This window comes from Plectropomus leopardus, chromosome 1 (genome assembly GCF_008729295.1).
Source record: "Plectropomus leopardus isolate mb chromosome 1, YSFRI_Pleo_2.0, whole genome shotgun sequence".
Lineage (NCBI taxonomy): Eukaryota > Metazoa > Chordata > Actinopteri > Perciformes > Serranidae > Plectropomus > Plectropomus leopardus.
In genome coordinates, this window is record NC_056463.1 from 7,389,353 (window position 1) to 7,412,804 (window position 23,452).

The 23,452-nt window shown below is 40.1% G+C and overlaps 1 protein-coding gene across 2 annotated transcripts in view; it reads left to right on the top strand.

Moving 5' to 3' along the window:
* pacsin3 (protein kinase C and casein kinase substrate in neurons 3) overlaps positions 1-23,452 on the top strand; it is a 47,247-nt gene that overhangs the window by 13,283 nt on the left and 10,512 nt on the right. For both annotated transcript variants that reach the window (XM_042491237.1, XM_042491230.1), the window contains 6 exons: positions 5,814-5,914; positions 6,866-7,022; positions 8,225-8,460; positions 14,689-14,844; positions 16,206-16,381; positions 18,243-18,363. In XM_042491237.1, coding sequence (XP_042347171.1) covers positions 5,861-5,914; positions 6,866-7,022; positions 8,225-8,460; positions 14,689-14,844; positions 16,206-16,381; positions 18,243-18,363 — 900 coding nt within the window. In that variant the 5' untranslated portion in view covers positions 5,814-5,860. The remainder of the gene's footprint in view (positions 1-5,813; positions 5,915-6,865; positions 7,023-8,224; positions 8,461-14,688; positions 14,845-16,205; positions 16,382-18,242; positions 18,364-23,452) is intronic.

The following is a 23,452-nucleotide window of genomic DNA, read 5'->3' on the forward strand; positions in this document are numbered from 1 at the left end:
TACAGGACTAAATGAAAATGAAAACAGGGTCCATATTGGCACAAGCAGAACTTTGATAGAAGTCTCTTTTGAAAATGTAAGAAAGTATTTTTATGATTCCTGAGATCAGAGTGACACGTCGTAGCATAAAATTAGAGCTTCGGTCACCAATTAAAGTAACTTTTGTTATTAATTATAATCAAAAACAGTACAGTACGAGGAGAGAGTGATTTATAACCTAGGTGCTCGAAAAGCTGGAATACAGATGTTAAAAGGAAAATATTTTGGGACATATGCTCCTTTTGAGAGTTAGATGTGAAGTTTGATACCACTTTGAAGTTAAGCCAGATTGCTTAGCATAAAAACGGGAAACATGTAGCCTTGCTCTGTCCAAAAATAATAATATCCACATGCCATCACATCTAAAGCTCACTTTGTAAGATATTGTATATCATTTCGTCAATCTGTGCCAAAGCAGAAGTTTACGAAGATAATGTAAGAGACTGTTTCTTGCGAAGATCATGACATAGTTTGTTACATAACCCTACCTAAAATGGCAAATTGTCTTTCTTACACTTGGCTTTTGTACAAATTAAACAAACAAGATATGATGTGTTAATTAATGAGCTTTCCAGTTGCTGAGAGGTGGATTTTGTTACAGTTAGATTTAGCCAGAATAGCTGTTTCCCCCTATTTCCTGTCTGTATACTAAGCAATGTTAGCTTGCTGCTGGCAGTAGCTTCATGCTCAGACACTGGAGTGGATCAAGTGCCCATCTCTTGGCAAGAAAGCAAATAAGCATAGTTCCCAAAATGTCAAACTTTTTCTTTAACTTAACATCTCAATCCTTGCTCCTTTTTGCCAAAATTTTATTTGTATAATGGCAAATACCTGAATAATGTTTGACATGCATCAAGATGTTGCATCAGTGTGTTTACAGTTCAATGAAAGGGATCTGAAACCCCCGATTGACAAACCAGCAAAACTTCCATTAGGCAAAGCCCAAATATTTGGATTGTTTTTAACCTGAAAGAATGTAGAAGTTTTTTTCTAATCAACAAGGCAGGTTTATTTCTATTGCAGCCACCACACAGACGTCATTATTTCCAGTTGAAGGCGACGTAAGCCTGTGATGCGAGCAAAAATAGAAAGGCAAACCTCTTATACGTGGGGGATTTCTGGGAGGTGATAGTCCTCAATTTCACAGAGGAATTGTGGATTCAAAACCTGCAGATGATCCACTCAACCTTAAAGAGTTATGTGATGTAGTAACACCTCTTGCAGCACCTGTTGCATCATGCCCGATGAAGCCAGTTCCTAATGACAAGTGAATAGCCATAGCATCATGTGAAAAAAGGGTTTCCATTGCAGTTTTGCGAAATATGACTTTTTTGAATCACCTGAATTACCACCTCATGCAAGCGTACATACTTTTTTGTGATAAATGGGAGTTTTTTTTTAAATTGACATGTTTCCATTAGGCATATTTTATGTTTGCAATTTAAATTTGCGCAATTTGAGGGCTAATGGAAACCTGCCTATTGGCTCTTGTGTCTCTTACTCTCTTTCCACTCTCCGCCCTCTGACCATATTGTTGACAGCTCCAGTAGGTCCCTGACCTCCAGGACGGTCTGAGTTCCAGGGTGGTGTGTGTTAGAGTGTGTGTGGTCAAACTGGGGGGATTGAACCTGAGTTTGTGATCAGTGATTGAGTAATGTAAATACATACTCAGAAAAGCACACACACAGAGCCATGGGAGAGGCAATGAGGGTCTCGTGGACTCTCCACATAAACCAAACAGCACTTTCAACTGACCATCTGTTGGTTAGGTGGTGATCCTTCTTAACCCAGCAGTCTTAGACCCCTCGTAGGGCCCACTGAGGTATTAAAGGCAAAATATTGATTTTGATCATGTAATAATATTTCAATTTAAATATTTTTATTGATCAAGACCACCTCTCAATTCCGAGTTTTGGTAGCCAGAGCCAGCTGATTCTTGCCAGTCCAGTAAATTATGGCGGGAACACATACACTAACTATACATGTCACAGTTTATGGGACTGTCGTGACTCAAGACAGTTGATTTAACCAGCTCTTCGTGTGCTGAACTATAAATTGTATTTTAATCATCATTGCAGTATGAACATGCACAATCAACACATCACAAAAGACTGCCAGAAATGCAATTAATGAGAGAAACCCTCTAACCTGTCATCAGGGTCCGATAAGTGTTATATGAGGTAGATTTTTGTCTCGACCACACTGACTGCTACTGAAGTAGTCTGGGATATTGTAACTGTAAATGTTTGTACCAATAGTAGTCAGGCCTCTGCCACATTTCATTTACAGTTGTGTTGTCTTAATGAGGTGTTTGAAATACTAGAATTGTTTTTGTCTTATATCATGTCGGTTTTGAGAGTCAGGCCCCGGCACTTGTAAAACAGCCCTGTTGGTGTTGAATGTTGTCGACCATGACAGTGGAAAGTTGTGAAATAGTGGCTGAATTTTCTATGTTTTGTGAAGCACTTTATGGTTAACAGTAGCTCTCTGTTTACTTTTCTTTTTATTTATTTTGTCAGAGTCCATACACCCACAGCAGGTACAGAGGTAATACAAGTACAAGCAGCCAAGCCTACTCGCTTTCAATGAGCCGCACCCAGATACTCACACACACTTACACACACACACACACACACACACACACTGCTGTTCTGTAGGATATAGCCGCAGTAATTAGCGATCCATAGCGAACTCAGTTTTCTCATTCTCACTCATGTTCCAGCATGCTGGTGGCAGATACCTCTGCTGATAGCATACTTACCATTCACCTGTGACAAACACAGGCGCACACACTCAGTTTTCCGTCTGTTAACTCCACCAGCGCTGCGTCTCTGCAGTTTCGACATAAAATTAGAGCTCAGCTGCCTGAATGGGATTACCTGAGAGAGGTGTGATGTTGTGTTGTTGAACGTCAGCATTTGGCTAATCTTTAATGCCCTTGTCTCCACAGACACACAACAGACACACTTACACATACATAATAAACCTGATGTCTTTTATTCAAGGCTCAGGATGGTGTTAGCATGTAGCACAAGTAAGTGCAAGTCAGTCTGTCGTTGCAGTCTAGGCTATTACTTAGACTCGCTCCCACATTGTTCCCTTCAGAGCTCACCAAAACTACTGTTATAGGCTGCATCTAATTTAGCTCCAGCCTGCTCCCAGTGCACATCTACAGCCACCTCTGTTATTTTGGGAGTCAGCTAGTTATTTACAGTGAGAGAGAACATTGTGAAACACACAGAGAAGGAAAAATAACTGGAAACTTCTCACAGTCTTGTCAAGTAGAGCCTTGTTGGACATGTGGGCTGGATGAGCTGGGGAAAATGAACCATCAACAAGTGTACATGCCTGCTTTACAGAGCACTCCACTGATTAATTGTTGCAGAAAGAGGATCAGTGCACACAGTCAGGACCGTAGTGACATGTTTTCACACCCAGTTTGTTGTGTCTGCCACAGGAAGTTGTCTGGTCTTGAAGCATGGTTTTGTCTAGAAGGACAGTGTGGAGGAGGTTGATGTATAGAGGAGTCAGGTCACGGTGAACTGTAGACAGGGTTCATCAGTCACAGATTCACTGCAGCTGAAGACGTCCTCTCAGGTCATGTTGAAGTGCAGCTGGCTCTAAATAGAAAGTTTATACTGCTACATCATACAGATCTGCTCTGTAAATTACATTGCATGTTCATTTTTGAGAGACAATAAGTATGCAAAAGGGAGAAATTTATATTACATTCATATATGTTTTGGATTAACCCTTTGAAACCGGAGCAGATTGGTTTAATTTCTTTCACAAGAAAAAAGGAAAAAAATCAGAAAAAAGAATTAGAGAAAAGTTAGTTTTAGAATAAGTAAACTACAGTAAAAATTTGTAATTGTCTTTTAAATTTTTAATCATCTTGTGACCCCTCAGATTTACCGTAGGACTCCCTGGGGGGTCCAGACTCCTGCTTTACTTAATATGAAAATTTTATCCCTAAATTTGAAAATCACTTTCATGTGGTTTCTTGTCACTTAAAGATTAGACTTTAAAGGTTTCCTGGGAAGTTTTTGACCTCTTGTTCAATGGAACTATTTTTTGTTGTTGGTATTTTGTTAAATGGGTCCTCATTGTGTTTATCTCATGCACAGTGATGCATGTACATGTGCATGACACAACAGACATTACTGTGAATAGTTTCAGACTACTCCACTGATCTACAGGTGGTGGTAAGATACTTTAAAAATCATCAAATGTTTTATGAGGAAGAAAATTAATTCAGCATGTTCATTAGACCTCAGCGATACAGACTGAGTTCTGGTGAATTGTGATGGAGGTAGACACTGAATGTAAACAAAACTTTTGTTTGTCTACGAGAAAACTCCTCAGGGCACCTGTGAGGTGCAGCGCAGGTGTGTATCTTGTCCCTCGTTCTGGCAGTTTGAGTCGTAGTTTTGTTGACCATGAAGAGACACGAAAGAGTTAAAATGTTTTGGATCTGTGAGTTATTATCAGACACAATCCAGCAAAAATGTTAGTGCGTCTTCTCTCTGATAAATGAGATCCATTGTGGACAAACAGGACTGGCTGACACAAATTCCTGTCTTGGTAACAGAGCGGATGTGTCTGTGTGAGACAGGGCATCGGCGTTTGTCAGACACACACGGTTCAGTTGTGTGTAGAGGGAGAAATTGGGCAGCGACGTGGAGAAAACAGCCCTGTGGGCAGTGAGCGGTGAGGACCCTGAAGCTTTCTGTGTTGACTGAAGTGGAGCTGCAGTTTGCCAGGCGCTGCAACTGTAGAGCTGCGTACAGTAGAGCTGTAAAACTTGAAGGTCAGGGGTTTCATGCCTGAAACAGAGGACACATATTCTTTTCTTGACCCCACAATGTTTACAATGTATTGCGTTTTCCTATTTCACATTACCTGTGTGTAGAATTAGTTTTTAAGGTTTTCCAAAGGTTTTTTGAGGTCTTAATGTCAGTATACAACACATGTTGCATGCAATAAAATGTAGTTGCTGTCCCCTCCATGCTACACATAAAGAAAATGCACAAACAGCTCATCAAATATTTAAAGGCAATAAAATAAATCTAACTATATAAAAGTATCAATAAAGGAAAAAATCAGAAGTAAAGTTAATATATATTTAACTTTCATTTTATTTAGCTGGTATTTTTGTGTAATTGATAGCATTTTTTCAGAAAAGGATTTCACTTTTTACATGTAGTCTAAAGATGAGTAAACTAGTAATGGTTAGTAGTTGATAACAGTTGTATGTCCTCTGTGGCTCTGGATGAGCGTTGTCACAGAAAGAGTTTCACCTCATGATCCATTTATTAGCTGTTTCCATCATATCACATGATCTTCAACAGCAGATAGAGTTTGTCCTACTTGTCAGGGAATTAAATTTACGTTTCTTCGGGAGCACTTAAAGGCTTCCTTATTGGCTTAAAAATTGAGTTTTGAAGTGAAATCTTGATCTCAACAGCCGTTTAGATAAGGGGCATTTTAGGTTCAGTATATGAGTTTTCTTTCAAGTTAAGTGAGCATAAGACTCTATGGTTTTACCGTTATTATTTATGTTCATATGGTGTCTTTGTCAGTCAGTTTGCATTGATGCCCTTTAAATTGCAAAAATACATTACTGGTGTCCAACCCTTTAAAGTGTGATAGGATTATACAAAGTCATCATCAGTAATGCTTCTGATTCCCTAGCTTGTGCAAAGTGTTTCACCTGATGCCAGCTGTTTATATTAAATGGTATTCTCTCTGTCTGTCTCTCTCTGTGTCTGCAGTATTTTGTGTAGCCGCCATCATTCTGTGCTGTAAGGCCAACCCTAAAATGTCTTCCAATGGAGACCTCAGCGACCTGGGGAGCTCTGACAGCTTCTGGGAGGTACAGTGGGAGCATTCACCACACATGAACGTTTTTTACATTAAGTGAAAACTCAAGGACTGGTCTGGATTTAAAATGCTTGCTCACATATTAATGGCTTCATTTATATAGCAGTTTGATCCAAAGCGGTTTAGATTTTTCCTCTTATTCACACACACACTTACATACACACTCACATACACACTCACACCGATTGCAGCATGCTACCTTGGTGCTAATGTGCTGGGAGCAATTTGGGGTTTATTACAATATCTTGCCCAAGGACATTCAGACATGTGGGCAGGACAAGCTTGGCAAAATTACTCACCAACCCTGTGTTTAGCGGACGTCCCGGTCCCGCTTTATCTACTGAGCTGCGGCTTTACAAAGTTCGTTACTTAATAAAAAGCAGACATTATGATCTCTGTACTTAAAGTATTAAACCAGATAAAATACAGTATTAGTCAATAAAACCCTTGATATATTTCCTTATGGTCCAGAAACCTGCTGCTTACACACCTGATGATTGCCTATTATTGGAGCAGCTGAGAGGGGTAGCCGAAGGTCGTGTTTAGATAGAGACACAGACACATAATGAGTCCCTGCTGACTGACTGCCGGCTTTACAGCCCTCCATCTGGAAAAACTGCATACCTACAACCTTCCACTCACTCTCTGTCCTGTCTGCCCCCTTTCACTCTTTCCATTTAGTCTCTATTTTAGTCTTGTGTACATCATCACTAGTCTAATAAACATCCTGTCGCGTTAACAATTTGCAACACTAATATTGGCATGTAGGTAAGGTGCATTGAACTGATGGACCTAGTGACATAGCGTTAGAAAAGGATTTCAGCGCCCTTTACCAGATGAAGGACAGAAGCCCAAACATGTTGGTCTTACAGTAAGGTTTTGTACTACAAATGTTATGGAAATTTTGTTGTGCTGTATCTCTGTGTGTTGTGTTCCTCTGCAGCCGGGGAACTACAAAAGGACGGTGAAGCGGATAGACGATGGTCACCGGCTGTGTAATGAGATGGTCAGCTGTTTCCAGGAGAGAGCGAAGATAGAGAAGAGCTACGCTCTGCAGCTGAGCGACTGGGCCAAGAGATGGAGGGGTGTCGTGGAGAAAGGTGAGTTTAAAACAAAAATCACAATTTAAACAAAAAAAAAAAACTGTGTTAAATATTTTACATCTGCTGTGTTCTGGGGATTTTTGATATTTCACTGCCAGAATCTGCATACAAGTCAATTAATCTATCAATTAATTATTAGAATGAGAAACTTCTTTAAGCTCCATAAAATTTGTGTAAGAAAGGACTACGTGAATCTTAAGTACACCAATTTATCCTGTAATTAGACAGCATCTTACAGAAAAATGTCTGCTGTTTTGAAACAAACATTGATTATTAATTTTGTTAATGTTTGCTTGGAAAGGGACAAGTGCATAGCATAAACCAACGCTACACACCATAGAATTAGCATGAGCTAATTTGCAGTATCCATCCCTAGATGAACCTTAAAATACATAAAACTTAACAGCAAATATACAAGAACAGGGTCTCCCACACACTTATTTATGTATGGCGGTCTGCCACGATCAAAACATCATGGCCACAAGTAGATTTTCAATTTTTGGAGCTGGACTATTCAATAACAGCGCTGTTGAAATATAAACTCTTTGGTTATGTATTGCACCACTCCCTCAGAGCACAGAGTGTACCTTTGCACAAATGAACAGAACGCCAGGCGCAGTGAAAGTGAGCTTCATCAAGCTAGGGCTAAAAGTTTGCTTTCGCTCGCATCAGCAGCATCTTCTCCTCTCATTCATTGATCTGATCAGCTGTGACTAGTTTGAAGGCTTAATGATTCACCCTGTGAGTCATACTTGACAATGTGCCGCTGAGTGAAATGTTGAGTTCTGCCTGCGCAAGGTTCATGGCCAGGAAAAATGTCCGAATTTAGAGAGGGGACACATAATGATAAAAAAGGAACATACACGCAAGATTTAAACATAGACTTTAAAAGCATAACTTGAACTTGAAATATAGTAAAACACTCTACTTTTACAGGAGTTATTAACTTTGATGTATACACCCCTCATTTACTAAGTTTTAAGTGAAACTAATTTACAGAAAATAATTTCGAAGTATTGACTGAAAGATATTTGCCAAATTAAACTAATTCAGTTTGTTAGTACATAATTTTGACTTTGGGCCAGGAATTGAAAGTCTTATGAACAGACAAACCAACAGAGATAACTGGTATCAGTATTTTTTGGTTTCCACCTAAATGGAGTGGTGAGAATTTATCTCCTCTAACATTTGTCCCTCAGGTCCTCAGTATGGCACACTGGAGAAAGCATGGCATGCCTTTATGCAGGCGGCTGATCGGATCAGCGAGCTGCATCTTGAGCTGCGGGAGCGGCTGGCGTGCGAGGACAGCGAGAAGGTTCGAAACTGGCAGAAGGAAGCTTTCCACAAGCAGATGATGGGAGGCTTCAGGGAGACGAAGGATGCAGACGATGGCTTTCGCAAAGCACAGAAACCCTGGGTCCGCAAATTGAAAGAGGTGAGGGCTTTTTGAGTGGTTTCTGATGTCAGTGGAGCTGTATTTATAGAAAGTGCAAACGATAACTCATTAGTGCTTAACCCATTTGTTAATAAATAAATAAATAAAAACATTCAATATTGCACACGACTGTGGTGCAACTTTTCAATAACAGGCATACAAACATGAAATTATTTAGGGGGGGATTTATTTTTTTGGGGGGGATTTTTTTTAGGGGGAAATAGTTTAATAATGGGGAAATGAAATGGGGGGTTTTCTGTTGCTGAAGATGTTTTGCTAGGCCTAAAAGACCCAGATCAGCAACAGGTGCCCAGCCCGAGCTCTCTAAGAAGACGAGGAAAAACTCCCCATGATCATCAGAATAAGCCGATGGACATGGGAAGAAACCTCGGGAGAGGCAATTCAAAGAGAGATCTCCTCTCCATGGATGGCTGGGTGTGCATTAATTGTTATTTACTTGTGAGGAATTAACTTTACACCAGAAATTTACTTTGCGGTGTAAAGTCATGTCTTAATCCCCAAAAAATCACTTTCTGGGGGTCAAGAGTCATCCTCACAAGTAAACTAATGCACATGTGTGTGTGTCTTTTTCTGTGCATTAGTTGTCATATGTTTGTGAGGACCAGTCTAGTCAAGCCTTAACCCCCAGAAAGTCACTCTCTGGGGGTTAAGTGTAATGACCTTTATTAATCCTCACAAATATACAAGAACTAATGCATGCATGTGTGTGTGTTTGTCATTTTGGTGATTGTCGTCCTGAGCCGAGAATCAGAAGAATTTGTACCACTTCTTCTTCTTCTTTTTCTTATTGATTTGGCTCTGTAGCTCCTCTAGCTGGAGGGTCAGGGAGACTTCTGCCTGCTCTTTTCCTTGCAGAGTCTCTTTGAGGCTTTCCATGGCCTGGAGGAGTGATGTTTTTTCCTCCTGCCACCCGTTTTGCTGACCCTGCAGGTCTTTCTCTGCGTTCCTCAGAGCGTCTGCCAGCGATGTCCTCTCCTGCTGCCAAAGGTCATGGTCGCTCTCCAGGTGATGTTCAAATTTATCCTTAAGAGCAGCGATCATGTCCTTGTGTTCCATCTCCGTGTCTCTGCGATGTTTCTCATAGGCGGATCTCACGTTTTCCGAGACCTGCTGAAGGGCAGTCCGCTGTTTTTGCCACTGGTCATAGTCCTTCTGCATCTGGTTTTCATACTTTGTCTTCAGAACTGAGACAAAGTATGCACTGTTGGTCTCTTGTTGCTTTAGCTCAGCTGCGTGCGTCTCCTGGAGTCTTTGCAGCTGAGCAGTGAGGGCGAACTTCTCCTCCTGCCATTGGAGCTGTTTCTTGTTGAGCTCCTCCTCGGCCTCCTTCAGAGCAACTGCCAGTTTGATCCGTTCTTCGGTCTCACTGTCCAGTTGAGCCTTGGTTTTTTCGGCCTCCTGCTGGAGGGAGAGGCGCTCAGTCTCATGTTGCTCTTTAGCCTTTTTCAAGGCTGCAGCAACCTTTCTCGTCTGCTCTTCCAGCTTGGTCTGATTGGAGGCCTGCACTTTTTCAAGCATACTGGCAGCTCCAACCTTTTGATGCCAGAGAGCATCCTCCGCTTGCTTCAGCTTTTGCTGCAGCTGTTGAGTCTGAGCCCTCTCAAGTGCCAGATCCTTTTCCAGCACTTTTGCTCTTGAGAGAGTCTGACATTTGATGACTTTCTCGGCGTCAAGCTGTGACACTATTGTGGTCACTTCTCTCCGAAGGGCCTCTTTCTGGTCCTTCACCTGCTCCAACTGATCTTTCAGGAGCTTGATGGTGGAGGACTGCTGCTTTCGATGTTTTTGAGCTTGGGTCCTCTCTCCTTGAAGGAGGCTCTCCAGCTCCAGCTCCACGTTGGTCCTGGCCGTAACAAAACACTGTGTTCGCCGAGAAAGCTCAAATTTAACTCCCTCAAGCTCTCTCAGAAGGGCGAGTTTATGGCCTTCCGCCTGCGCCAATCTCTGCTGGAGGTGCATGATAATATGGGCCTGGTGCTCAAGGTGTTTCTGAGCACCGAAGCCCACTTGGCTCTCAGGCTCAGTGTTGGTACTGGCCTCTGTGACTGTCCGGTCGCTGGATGCAAAGCCGTTCTGTTTAGCCGCAGCCAAACGCAGCTGGGCTCTGAGGCCACAGATCTCCCTCTGAAGCTTTTGTTTTTCTTTGCTCCAGTTGACACTCTCCCTCTTGTCCTGGAGGAGATCCAGAAAGTTTGCCAGAACATCCTCCTGGATGTTCAGGAGGACTCTCCCCTCCATTGGACTTTGGGTGAGTGTCACACCCTTGTCACTGAGCTCGCACCGAGCCTGCTCCTCCAGTGTGCTCAGGTAGAAATTCATCTGAGTGTCCATGTTCTCCTCTGAAGTTGATGTGATAACTTCTGCGATGTCGGTGTTGTAGGTCGTCGGTGTTGTAGGTCGTCAGGTGTCTTCTCTGAGATTGATCTCCCTCTTGATCGTCTCTGAACTGAACTCCAACTGAAAAACTGAACTGAATCACCCCAATTTATAGACTCCCAACATTCTAGACTATGACATCATAAAGCCTTTAATGATGAGGTCAGCGTGATGTCACTGCATTCTATGCTAAGTTGTTTGATGTTGCATATTAAATACACAGGTGACACATATGTGGGTTCTATATTATATTGATGGAGTCCATTCTTTTATTACTGTTCAATACAATACACGACATTACAATTTTGTACAATTTAATGTAATACATCCCTCATTTTGGGAATATTGTGGTGCAAATCACTGTGGCCATGCATTAAAAACTGAAGTAGTCCATTCTTTGATTGCTGTACAATACAGCAGTGTACAATTTTCTACATTTTAATACAGTTGCTTAATGATATATTAATCCCTTATTTGGGGATATCATAGACTGAATCACTGTGACGTCCCTTTAACAACAGTCATCTACAGGGAGATGATTGGCAATTCATTTGAATTGCAGATATATGTAAAATAGGCAAACTTGTTTATTTTCAGCCATAAATCTAACATTTAACCCTTAGGGACTGTTTGGGGCATATTCACGTTTTTCAGTCGTGTTCATGCATACGGCATACATTTTGGGAAGATTGTGTATTTGTGTTCAATCATGGATATTCCATCTCAGCTCCTACAATAAGTCTAAAATACACTATCGAAGCTAAATTGTTGCATTCATAGTGTGAACTGTAAAACAATGCACTGTTGAAACCCATTCAAACTGCAGTGATCCCACAGCCATCAAAGCATAAAAACCTGCATTTTATTATAACTTCGTGTCATTCTAGGCTTTGCCTTGGAATTTGTAATTTTTATTATTTTCCACTTTTTAATAATTATTAAAAAAAGAAAAAATGAGGTTTAGAGTGATTAAGATACATTTGTCACTGTGTCACTGTGTTGTAAAATGTTAAGTTCATTTTAAAAAATGCAGTATGTGCTTGCATATACCATTTAGCTACACTGGGCTATAGTGGGTTGATAGTGTTGCCACTGGCCAAGGAAAACTTTGCTGCACACAGGCTGCAGCCTTTAATCACAAATAATGTAAAATCCTCTATAAAGTACAGGTGTTTCCAACAGATTGTAGCCCATGCAAAGACCTGTAACAGTAACACCACAGCACAGTGTGTGTGTGTGTGTGTGAAGTGTGTAGCAATGACTTTTCACATTATTTTTTTTGTAATTCTTAAATTTTTTTAATTTGTTTGCATTTTCTTTGTCTCTAAAAAAATTTTTTTTGTTAATCTTTTAAAATTTTTGATTATTTTTAAAGAAAACATGCCCTCCAAACTCATGGGTCCACCAAAATAAAAATCACCTAAAATGACAACATTTATCACAGCCAGAAACTGTGAAAACAAAAATGATCATTGAATCATTGAACTCTGACACTCCTTGAACACATCATTTGGAATGAACTCTTGGTGCATTTTCCCTGAGCCACTCAGGGAGGCTCAAGAAAAATATTTTTAGCTTTGGGGAGGCAAAAGGGTAAAAAAAACCAAAAAACAGCCCGCTTCTCTGATAAATAAAGAACAGTCCCTTAAGGTTATTCTTATTTTTACAGGAAAAAAAAGCCCACATATCAAGAGCAGGGCAATGAAATAGTTTGTGTTCTCGGGGAAAAAAATGTATAAAAAATAAAAAAAATGAATAGAAAATCTCTGCGCCACAAATTCACAGTGCTTCAAAATCAACTGTTTTTCACAAATTTGACTCGAGTGTTGTGAAGATGTTACTATGGAAATATTGTACCCGCCTTCAGTCGCCCCCCAGGTTTCCTCAGTGATTAAAAGGCCAAATTTCACACAGCATATAAAAACCCAATCAGCATTGCAAACTACAGTTTTCATTTTAGCTCTGTTAGTACCATTAGCAGAGTCACCATAGCAAAGTTAGTGGTTCTAATAGTAGTTAATGCTAAATTAAAGGGTTTTTGGCTCAAAATTAAGGTGCTTACTAAACTGGGAGAAGCCCTGAGGGTGGCCACCATGTTTCCATAGCAACACCGTCCACCAGCGGTAATCGCAGAGTGGCCAACTGGTGGAGACTGGAGGTGGGCGGTGGGCACTATGTTTTCACATAGGAGAGGAATTATGTATTACACGTCATTTTGTGTTTTTGTTTTTTTTTCCTTAAAAATGAACCACTAAGTAAGCATTTAATGAATGTGAGCTATCAGAAAAATAAAAAAAATACCTGGGCGCGCCTGGTGGCTCAGTGGATAGAGCTGTCGCCCCATGTACAGAGGCTGTGTCCTTTGCTGCATGTCATCCCTCTCTCCCCCTTATACACTAAAGACAAAAATGCCCAAAAATCTTTAAAAAAAAACTGATTCAAACCATCACAATTGATTTCTATGGAAACAAAAAGTAAAACGATAATTGACCTGTACCAAGAGATTTGAAATTGATGCTACTTCAAGCCATTTTGAATATTTTTCTAACATATGATGAACATATTGTATATATTTCTTGTTATTTCTACTACATACTTTTATTGTGTTGTATGCTGGAGTAGACAACAAAAGCTCCCATGTTCTATGGAACACATCGTCTTTTGAATGTGGGATACATGTAAAATACCTATATATCTATATTCAACTCGAATATTTAAGTATTATGACCTTATTCCACTGTGTTTTAGTCGGAGCTCATTCTGTTATCCAGTTCATAAGTATGCACTTTCTGAAAAATTCAAATACAAGAGGAGGAGTGGTACCAAATGTGTGAGACACAATGTACATCAAGAAATTCATTAATATGGAGGGAGTTCTGCTGGAAAAATCTAACTCTAACTTCTAGGGTTAATAAACTGTTTGCATATGAATTCTACCCCTAACAAAGTTTGATTCTTATTTAAGCTTACATGTTTTTAATATTTCTTTTTTCCAATTGTCAAATACAAACAAGAGCATCACCTCAACAATGCTGGAGCGCTATATTACAACATTATAACACGACTCAGAAAAGCTGCAGTCCAGATTTCAGCTTGTTAATGTCGCTGTGGTTCCAGAGAAGGCCCTCGGCTATTCTCAAGGCAACATGCTGGAGATTATGCGGGAGCGTGGAGGCAGACCATACACACATCTTCTGGAACTGTACAAAAATGAAGATATACTGGCAAAATGTTAACTCGGTTGTAAAAAATGTCTTGGGATATGAAATCCCAAACACTTGTCCAGTGATGTATCTTGGGAATATTGAGAAGGTCGTAATGAGAGAGGATTTGTACCTGACTAAAGTATTACTCGCAGCAAGTAAGAAAGCGGTCACAAGAAACTGGCTCAATGTGAACGCTCCAAAACAGGAGCAGTGGCTGGGAATTGTCCAGGAAATCTTTGATATGGAAAAATTAACGTACCTGTTGAGACTCAAGGAGAACGTATTTGAAATGAACTGGAAAAAATGGAACATCTATATGAGACATGACACCAACTGAACAAAAGCTAAATGGAACAGTGGACTGAATAGTAGAAAATCTCCAGGCAGGTTGTTAACGTTATTATTACTGTTACTTGTATGCTGTTTTGTTTTGTCTACATGCATGAGAAAACTCAATAAAAATTTAAGTAATAAAAAAAAAAAAAAAAAGTATGCACTTTCTGTAAATCATGTTTCTAATATTAGACTGTTACGTCAAATGTGTCACGGAGGAAACAACAAATCAAAGTGTATCATTTTGTGTGTGTGTGTGTGTGTGTGTGGGTTTGTGTATGTGTTTATCAAGGTGGAGGTCAGCAAGAAGAGCTACCATCAGGCCAGGAAGGAGGAGTGGACTGCAGTTACTAGGGAAACGCACGCCAAAGCCGACCCAACAAAATCACAGGAAGAAGTGCGCAAATACTCGACCCGGGCGGAGCGCTGCAACCAGGAGGCCGAGAAAGTACAAAGCTTACACACACACAAACACACACATACACACACGCGCACACACACTCATATTTACAGATAGTCCCATGCGTAGCTCCACTTGCACCAGTCTGGGTGTGTCACTGAGTCCAGAAAAACATACCTGTGTGTTTTTGAGATTTGAAACATGACTGGGCTTGTCTCTGCTGTTCTCCACTTTGCACAAAAATCCCATCAGTAAAGAAGTTCCTGAACCTGAAGAGGGAACCAAAAACAGGGAAATCCTAAAACATAATACAGGACGAGGAAATGAAATTCAATATCATGGCTTATTCATACTATTTGGGGGGGTGGTAGACCAACCTGTCGATCACTATTGAAGCATTTCAGTTCATAGATCAGTTGTTAATCACTGGAAGCCTTACAGCCATGTCAAAGTTGTATTTAAAACGCTGCTGATGCTAAGCTGAATCAGTCACTTCCTGCGACTTCTCATCCACATGTACAGTTCCACAGTTTTATTGGGTGTAAAGAGGAATAGCAGAGGAAGAAGAAGCAATTACACTAAGCTACAGATGAAAGGCTCTTACTGCAGAAAACCACCACACCTCCAACACATGATCTCGGTAAACAGCGCTTAGCATGACATCCTGTTGGATGGAACATAGGGCTGGACCAAATATTTAGCTATTCGGGTGTTCATTAATTTAGTAGGTATTTGGTTTTCAATTTAGGCAATTGGATATTCTTTTTTTTTTTTTTTTTTGTTTTTGCAGAGGACGACTGCCATTCAGTGTTTGTGATACTGCTGCTGCACCTGTCACACACACAGTGACAGGAACGATCTTGATCAGATTATGCTTTTTGGCTGTATGCATATTAAATCTGGTCTTGTTTAATTTCAGGCCAGTTTCCTGTTGTCAGTTGGTGGTGCTATAAGTAAAACTAAATATTGACATGTAGATGTCTTCAGGCCTGGACATTCATGCAGCATGTGAAGTTTGAGACAGATCGGACCATGCAGAGTCAAATGACAGCAGCTTTTTGTGTGATTTTGGAATATTGAAATTTGCTGCACCGCTACGGCTACACCATTCAATAAAAACCTAAAATGCTTCGCAATTTAACATTTAACTCCGCAACTTCTCAGCTGCAGATCATTGCTCTCAGTGGATACAGTCACAGTATCTCACCTGCAGCTGCAACAGAGTGGCATATAAACTAAGTCTCTTGCAGGATGTGAGTGCCCTCTAACAGAGCAGCCATCAATCCTTTTGTTTAATGTTTGAAAATTTAGACTCCTTCTTCCTCCGTGCTTTTCTTCATCTTTCTGAACGTAGGGTGACACATGGTTGTACCGTAGCTCAGCATGTGCTCTGTGTGTGTGTGTTGCAGATGAAGGAGCGCTACACAAAGTCCCTGGAGGACCTGAACCGCTGTAACCCTCGCTACATGGAGGACATGGAGCAGGTGTTCGACCTCACCCAGGAGGCCGAGCGAAAGAGGCTGCGCTTCTTTAAAGAGGTCCTGCTGGACATCCACAAACACCTCGACCTGTCCGCCAGAGAAGGGTAGGAAACACATGTGCACACAGAATCATGCACACATAGACACACACACACATCCTGAGTAAAACAGAGTGATCAGGTGGTTCGTGATCCATGACTCAGAGCGAAGGCATGCAGAATTGTCGAGGTTTAAATGTGTGTGTTTTAAACGTGTGTATGTACACAGGAGTTAATAGAAAACTCATGGTGTTGTCCATTAACTATTGACCCCTCATTCTGTTTAAACAACCACTGTTACCATGGTTAGCATGATTGGAAAGTCCAGCATGATATTTGTCCAAATATTCAACAAAGATTTGTTGAATAGATTAGATTTGATGGGAAAAAATCCATCCAATGACTTTATTTTTATTTTTTTTTCTTTAGTTCCTAAAGGTTTTTTTTTTTTTTTTTTACATTAATGGTTTAGTCCCCAAAATCAGAGTCAACAGTTTAACATGGAGTACAGAGAGACCATTCAGGTTCTTTGTGAAAGACCACCTGCTCTCCTATACAGACTGAGCTCTGTCATTACCTGAACTGAGATATGAAATAAGGCTTCACAGTTAATCGAATAATCATCATGATCACAATTTGGGCTTCCCATAATTAATAAACATGATCGACTGCAATGTTGACATTTAAAATACATTCTCCGTTTACAGAAATTTCTAATGCCTATAAAATCAAGGGCCTCTGAACCAGCAGTCAGAGTTCACCTTCAAAGAGTTGCCATGCTGCTATATTTGCACCCAGCAGCTGCAGCATCTGCAGACATGCATAACAAAAATCATCTTTTGTCATCAGACATTGTTAGGAAGTATTTCGGATTTAGGAGACCATATCAAATGCAAAGAGTACATGAGACCTGCTTCTGCACTGAAATGCAACTCACTTGTTAAACCACCCAAAAAAACACCACAATCTGTAATATGATGAATGCATGAAGGCAAGGTATATAAAAAAAAAAAAATCACATTTGCACTAAATCCCCGTCCTAATCCAGTATCAACTCAGCCATCAATAACAGCAACATCGCAGTGCATCATGGTACTTTGACCTCTTAAAAAAAAAAAAAAAGTTGCGGATACTTGTCTATAGGAATTTAAATTTATTCAGCTAAAGAAAAAGTGCTCTATTATTTAAATGTGAAAGTGCACCTCAAATATTTTGTCCCAGTAAACAATAAATTAGCGTGATCTCAATATTGATTAAAATAATGGTGATTTAATTTTTATTATAATCATAAAACCTTGCGAAAGGGCACTCATGGGCAGTGTTTCACAATTTACCGTCCTTCTGTTTTGAAAGATTTATAAAATGTGTCTTAAGAGTTTTTGCCTTCGGTCTGTTCTCTGTTGAATACATTAAACAGGATTTAAGAGTTCATTGCTCACACTGCCTTCAGGCATCTACCTGCAGCTCCTGTTCAGGATGGATGCAGATGAGTACAAGTTTATCCTTCATATCATTTCTGAGTGTAAACAAACCAGCACTAAGCTGATCGTGTCGACTACAAAATATGCACATACAATAGTCTTATCTGGAGTTCTACCTTTTTAAAAGCCCAGCCCCCAAAACACACACTATAATGAGTAAATATATACTATAGTGTATGAACACTTTAACTGTAACTGTGATGTCCAGAACAGGAAATGACCAATACTATAAGTCTGTTTCTTTAAATCTTGATTACAAGTGTAAAATGTTTGTCTTTTGCTGTCTTTAAACCTGCACTCATCAGTATTTTTACTTGAACAAAGACTCAGATGACTAAGTCTTGTTTGTGTCCACCAGAATTTAAAATCTCCGATGACAGATTTTTAAAGGCGGAGGAGGATGGCGTTTAGTATATGCGATGACTGACAGTCACTTTGTCCAATAGGTTTAAAGTTCTGTACCGAGATCTGGGTCAGACCATCCAAGCAGCCAATGACACTGAAGATCTCAGATGGTGGAGGAACACCCACGGACCGGGAATGAGCATGAACTGGCCACAGTTTGAGGTGTGGACGAACACACACATAGACACGCACACACTCTTACATTCTGTTTTAATTCACTCATGGCATTATTTATATAACTTCATTCATTCATTTTTCTTCCCCAAACATCTTGATGAAAACAAGACTGCAGCGCAGGACTGCATTAGTTGTTCAGTGTGTGTGTGTGTTTGTGTGTGTGTGCGCGTGTGCGTGCGTGCGTGCTTGTATGTGTGTGTGTTTCAGAGAGACAGACTGAATATTAAACAGGTTTCCAGTGAATGCCTTGTTGTGTGACTAAGACCTCTGAGTGGGGTCAGGAATGTCTGAACACACACAAACACTCACACTCACACCAATACATGTTAAGTTATTGGTGGAAATCTACAGATTTCAGATCGGGCTGCTGAGGACAAACAAACATTTACAGATATGTGAAAACAGAAGTACAAATCACTGTTTCTTCAGAGTTTAAATGAATAATTCTACATTTTGAAATAAATGTAAAAAAACAAGTTAGTGTAGCTCAACTCTGTCTGCATGTTGCAAAGTCAGCCTACTAAACCTTTAAAACTCACGACTGAGCATGTTATATCTAGTTTAGTTTTTACATAATCCAAGTGAATATTCCAGATCAGCTGTGTTTTCTGTTTGTCTTTCAAAAAGCCCTTTTAATCCCAAAGTAAAATAACAAAGATCAGTGGGACATTTATCAGTTCTTTAGGCTCTGAGAGCTTGTTTGTGTGTGTGTGTGTGTGTGTGTGTGTGTGTGTGTGTGTGTGTGTGTGTGTGTGTGTGTGTGTGTGTGTGTGTGTGTGTATCTGTATCCCTCTGGCTACCTCATCGCTGCTGCTTGCACTGCACTCATACAGCTGTTACACCATTGCTGTTTTGTGCTGTTATTTATGGATTGAGCACCTTCAGCTGCTAATTGCTGGCTCTGCCAATTCCATGTTGAGAACCGTGTCAACCATACAGTCTGAAATTCACATTGAGCCATTTTAAAGTTTCTTCTTTTTCCTGAGCAGTTCTGTGAATCTAGCCTGAGGATGATATAACCGATTGTGATCAGTTACACGCAGGAATTTCCACACCCTCCTCACTCTCTGTCCCTGATTCACAATAAAGGAGTCATTGTATTGTCCTATTTTCAGTCTGTGAAAAGATCTGCAGACCCAATTGTGAAGGCATAAAAGAGATACAATCATCTAGATTCCTGCCCTCCACTTTGATTTTTGGCAGCTACACACTGAGTGTGCATGTGTGTGTACGCTGTTCCAGACCTGGATCCTCGAATTTCAAATCATACAAAAGAGACGACATACAACACTTGGAAATGCAGCAACTGGACCTCAGAAAGTCTGTTTGAAGACTTCAAAATTGTGAAATCTCTTTGTCTGTTTTCTGCAGTTGATGCCTGAAAATCACATTTAATTCACTGAGTAAAGATTATTTTGGCATCATGATCATCATCATGTTTAAACACAGCCTGTCAAGTCACAGCACAGTGATGAACACAGTGATGTGATAACTCAGTCAGTTCAGAGCCTTGTTTTTCATGAAATGTTTAACAGCTGCAGTAAAAGATCCCAAAACGTAGTTTTTTGTGAGTTTTATGGGGCCAAAGAGACAGATTTTAACACATGAAAACCAGAACTTAATCACGTTTTAAAAGCTAAGTAGAACAAAATGAAGTCTGGATTGATTCAGTAGTTCTTTTTTCTGTGTTCGGAGAGGACGACCGCATCTCATTCATTTCAATCAGGGTCAACAAAAATTTATGAACAGAAGGTGCAATTCAACAGCAGCCCAAACTACATCCTCTAAAACAGAACCAACAGCTCCTTGAAACAGTTTCAGCTAAAGCGAAACATTATACCATTGAGGATCGTAGGATGTATTGCAGAATTGTAATTGACTGCAACTGGCAACTTCAAAACCTCTAACTTAGTAGGATGAGAGGTTACTGAAATCAAATCACTGCTGCCATGAATGAGATTTTGCTTCTTCATTTGTTAACATTGAATAAAGGAAAACAATCTCTCTATTTACAAGTGAACCTTGAGCTATTTTACACTTGTTTTTACCCGAGTTGTAAACGCTAATGTCATGCAATTATGAAAATGCTTTGTCAAGTTAGATAGACTTCTTCTATCTCCCAAGTGTTGTCGTCAAACTCTGTTTAGCGGTGGATCTGATTAAGCATGTGTAAGCACACGTGCATTGACGTGAGTGTTTCTGCAGTCTAATCTTCAAGAATCCATAAGCTGATTTTAAAAACGTGTTTCTGGAGGAATTTTATGAATTCAGAAGCCATTTCTGTTGCCCAACCCTACTTTCATGCGCAGTAAGTCCCCTTATTTAGCATTTAGAAGCAGTATTTTAACATTAAAGAAGTTATTTATAACACACTATAATGTTCTGTATGCAGCTACAAGTGAAAGTCTTTAACTGATGCACAGCAACATTTTATGTTATTTTGGTTGTGTTTTACTATATTGTTATTTATTATCTGTTTGTACTTGGCTTGGGTATCCTCTTTTTACGATACCAGTTCCAATACCAGTTCTTTAAAGTGATACTGATACCAGCGGTGCGCTTCATTTGATACCCATAATGTGAATCGACTGCTATGTAGTTTAGACATAATATCGTTTTGGTGGCATCTTGGCACACTGCATTTGCAACTCCGTCCAATTCACCACACTCAACTTCACCACACCACCGACTGTATGGTTGTACCTGCTGCGGGAGTGTGAGCTTTGCGCTGAGGACAGTTGTGAGAGTCTGTCCGCTCACACACAGAGCTAACGATTAGCACCACACAGCTAAAGTCATCATACGGTTATTAAGGGTTTGGCGACAGAGTTGAGCTGTTTCTGTGTTGGTATGAGTTTGTTGAGACACTTTGATGTCTCTCTTTGGACGTTAGCTGCTGCTTTTTTAGCTTGTGTTGTCTGGGCAGACATTAAACTGACCATTTACAGGGAGGAGAGTGGCCATCGGCACAAAAAAGGTTAAAATACAGTTTTGAAATGTTACAACCTTCTTGGCACCGGGTTACTTTAGTCGATACCTAAAATGGTATTGACAACCGATACCCAGCCTCGACTTATGGATGTCAGCTGGAGGAGGTTATAGTCATTGACCAATACATCAATAAACACTTATATCTGCTTACAATTTCATCATCATATGTTCTGAACTATTTATTAAATGTCTGTATATTTCTCATGAATGATAAATAGGGGATTTAAAGTAAAGTGTTAGCATTTTAGGTATCATTGTATCAGCTGAGGACTGTACAGTTTGTTCAGTGCAGCGCAAACAGTTTAAAGTTCAGTCAGCTGTTTTTGAGATGAAGTCAGATGACAGTCAGGTGATTATTTGTACTAATGCACAGTGCAGAGGTCAGGATGTATGTATGTTAAGAGTTTGAGAGTTTGTGGAAGATCTGAAGACAGAACAAATACTTGAGATTTTCTTCACACTTGAGGAGGATTTGGAAATGTCTTTGTGTTTTGAGGATCACTGCTATGATGACAAACAGAACACTATTTATCTTCCCAGAATAGAAAAATAAGTGTAGAGATGTAGGCAGATAGAAATGAATCTCTTGTGTCCTCTGAGGAATCTCCTGGCGTTCCCACAGCGCCACTGACACGCAAACAGAGAGCCATTGTCCCAACACACCAAACCACTCACACACACACGCACACACACACACACACACACACATTTGTATTTCTGTACTTCTGAAGACTTTCTGTCGACTATATTCATTCATAACTTCAACTCCTCTGCTGCATATCTCAAAAATTACACAATGTACATGTGTGGTATTAATTCTATACCTCACTCACTCACACACACACACACACACACACACACACACACACACACACACACCTCCTGTAGTGCTGATAGTTTGGAGGTTGTTCTGGGCTCCACTGAGACTGTAAATACCTGTAACTGTATCCCCAGCCACCTACTTCTGTCATCAACCTGTTATTATGGCCACAGTGTGTCTGTCTGTGTGTTTGTGTTTGTGTGTTTTTGTCTGGGTGTGATCGGATCAAACTCCACTGATTATCTACCGAGGGGCAAGAGTGATCATCAAGACAAAAAAGAAAAAATCACATTTACTTTATTTTATTAGCTACATATCTAAGACAAGGATCCCTCTTTGTCAAAACAGATGTCTTTGTTTTTGTTTTCATTGTGTTTCATGCATTTTAATTTTCATTTATTATTATTTTCCAATAATAAGTTAACATATATTTAATTATTTTCTACATTAGAAAATGCTACAGATTCCCATAGGATTATAAATCCTCTGAATGCCAGAGAGAATTCATTAAAATAAATTAATTGGATCTCAAGCTGTTTGTGCAGTCTGTTTATCTGCCCCCAAACTGCCAGTGTACAGATGAACAGCGGCTGTAAGATAGCTAGCAAATGACCATGTTAATGGAGGTTTGTTTCTGTGGCAGCTTACACCAAAGCACACAAAGCAGTGTGCAGTGTGGCTCGCCAAAAATATGAAGTTTTTCTGCTGGAAAGCGTGTTCATGTTCATGATTAGGTAGCTTATGATGGCTCTGGCCATCATAAGCTACCTAATCTTAAACTGTCCACGACATTTAGTTTGGTTGCACTTCGGAGCAAAATCAAACAGCCCCCGCGTGGAACAGCCAACTCGGCCTTCCATAGCGTTTGCATGGCACCTCGATGCTGCTTTGTGTATTTCAGCATTAGTGTTTAACTCCTTTTTCATTTTGTTTTTTACCTCCAGTCTCTCTCCTTTTTCTTCTTGTCTCTGTATGACACTAAAGTGAAGAAGCCCAATACGCAAATTTTCAGCATGCGTTCAAAGTGCTACATGTATATCCTAGGCAACTTGACTTGCGTGAGATTCTCAAAGACGTTTTCCGTCTCATCCAAGAGGCTTCTTCAGAATTGAAGGGGTTTCAGGCAAGAGATAAAATGTCCTCAAGAAACTCAATCAAGTCCAGTTGCCCTCAGTATAGCACTTAGAGTTACCATGAGCTGAATGACTGGGAATCTTCAACATGTCTTTCAGCTTACTCTTAAACTTTTTTGCATAGTTGTGT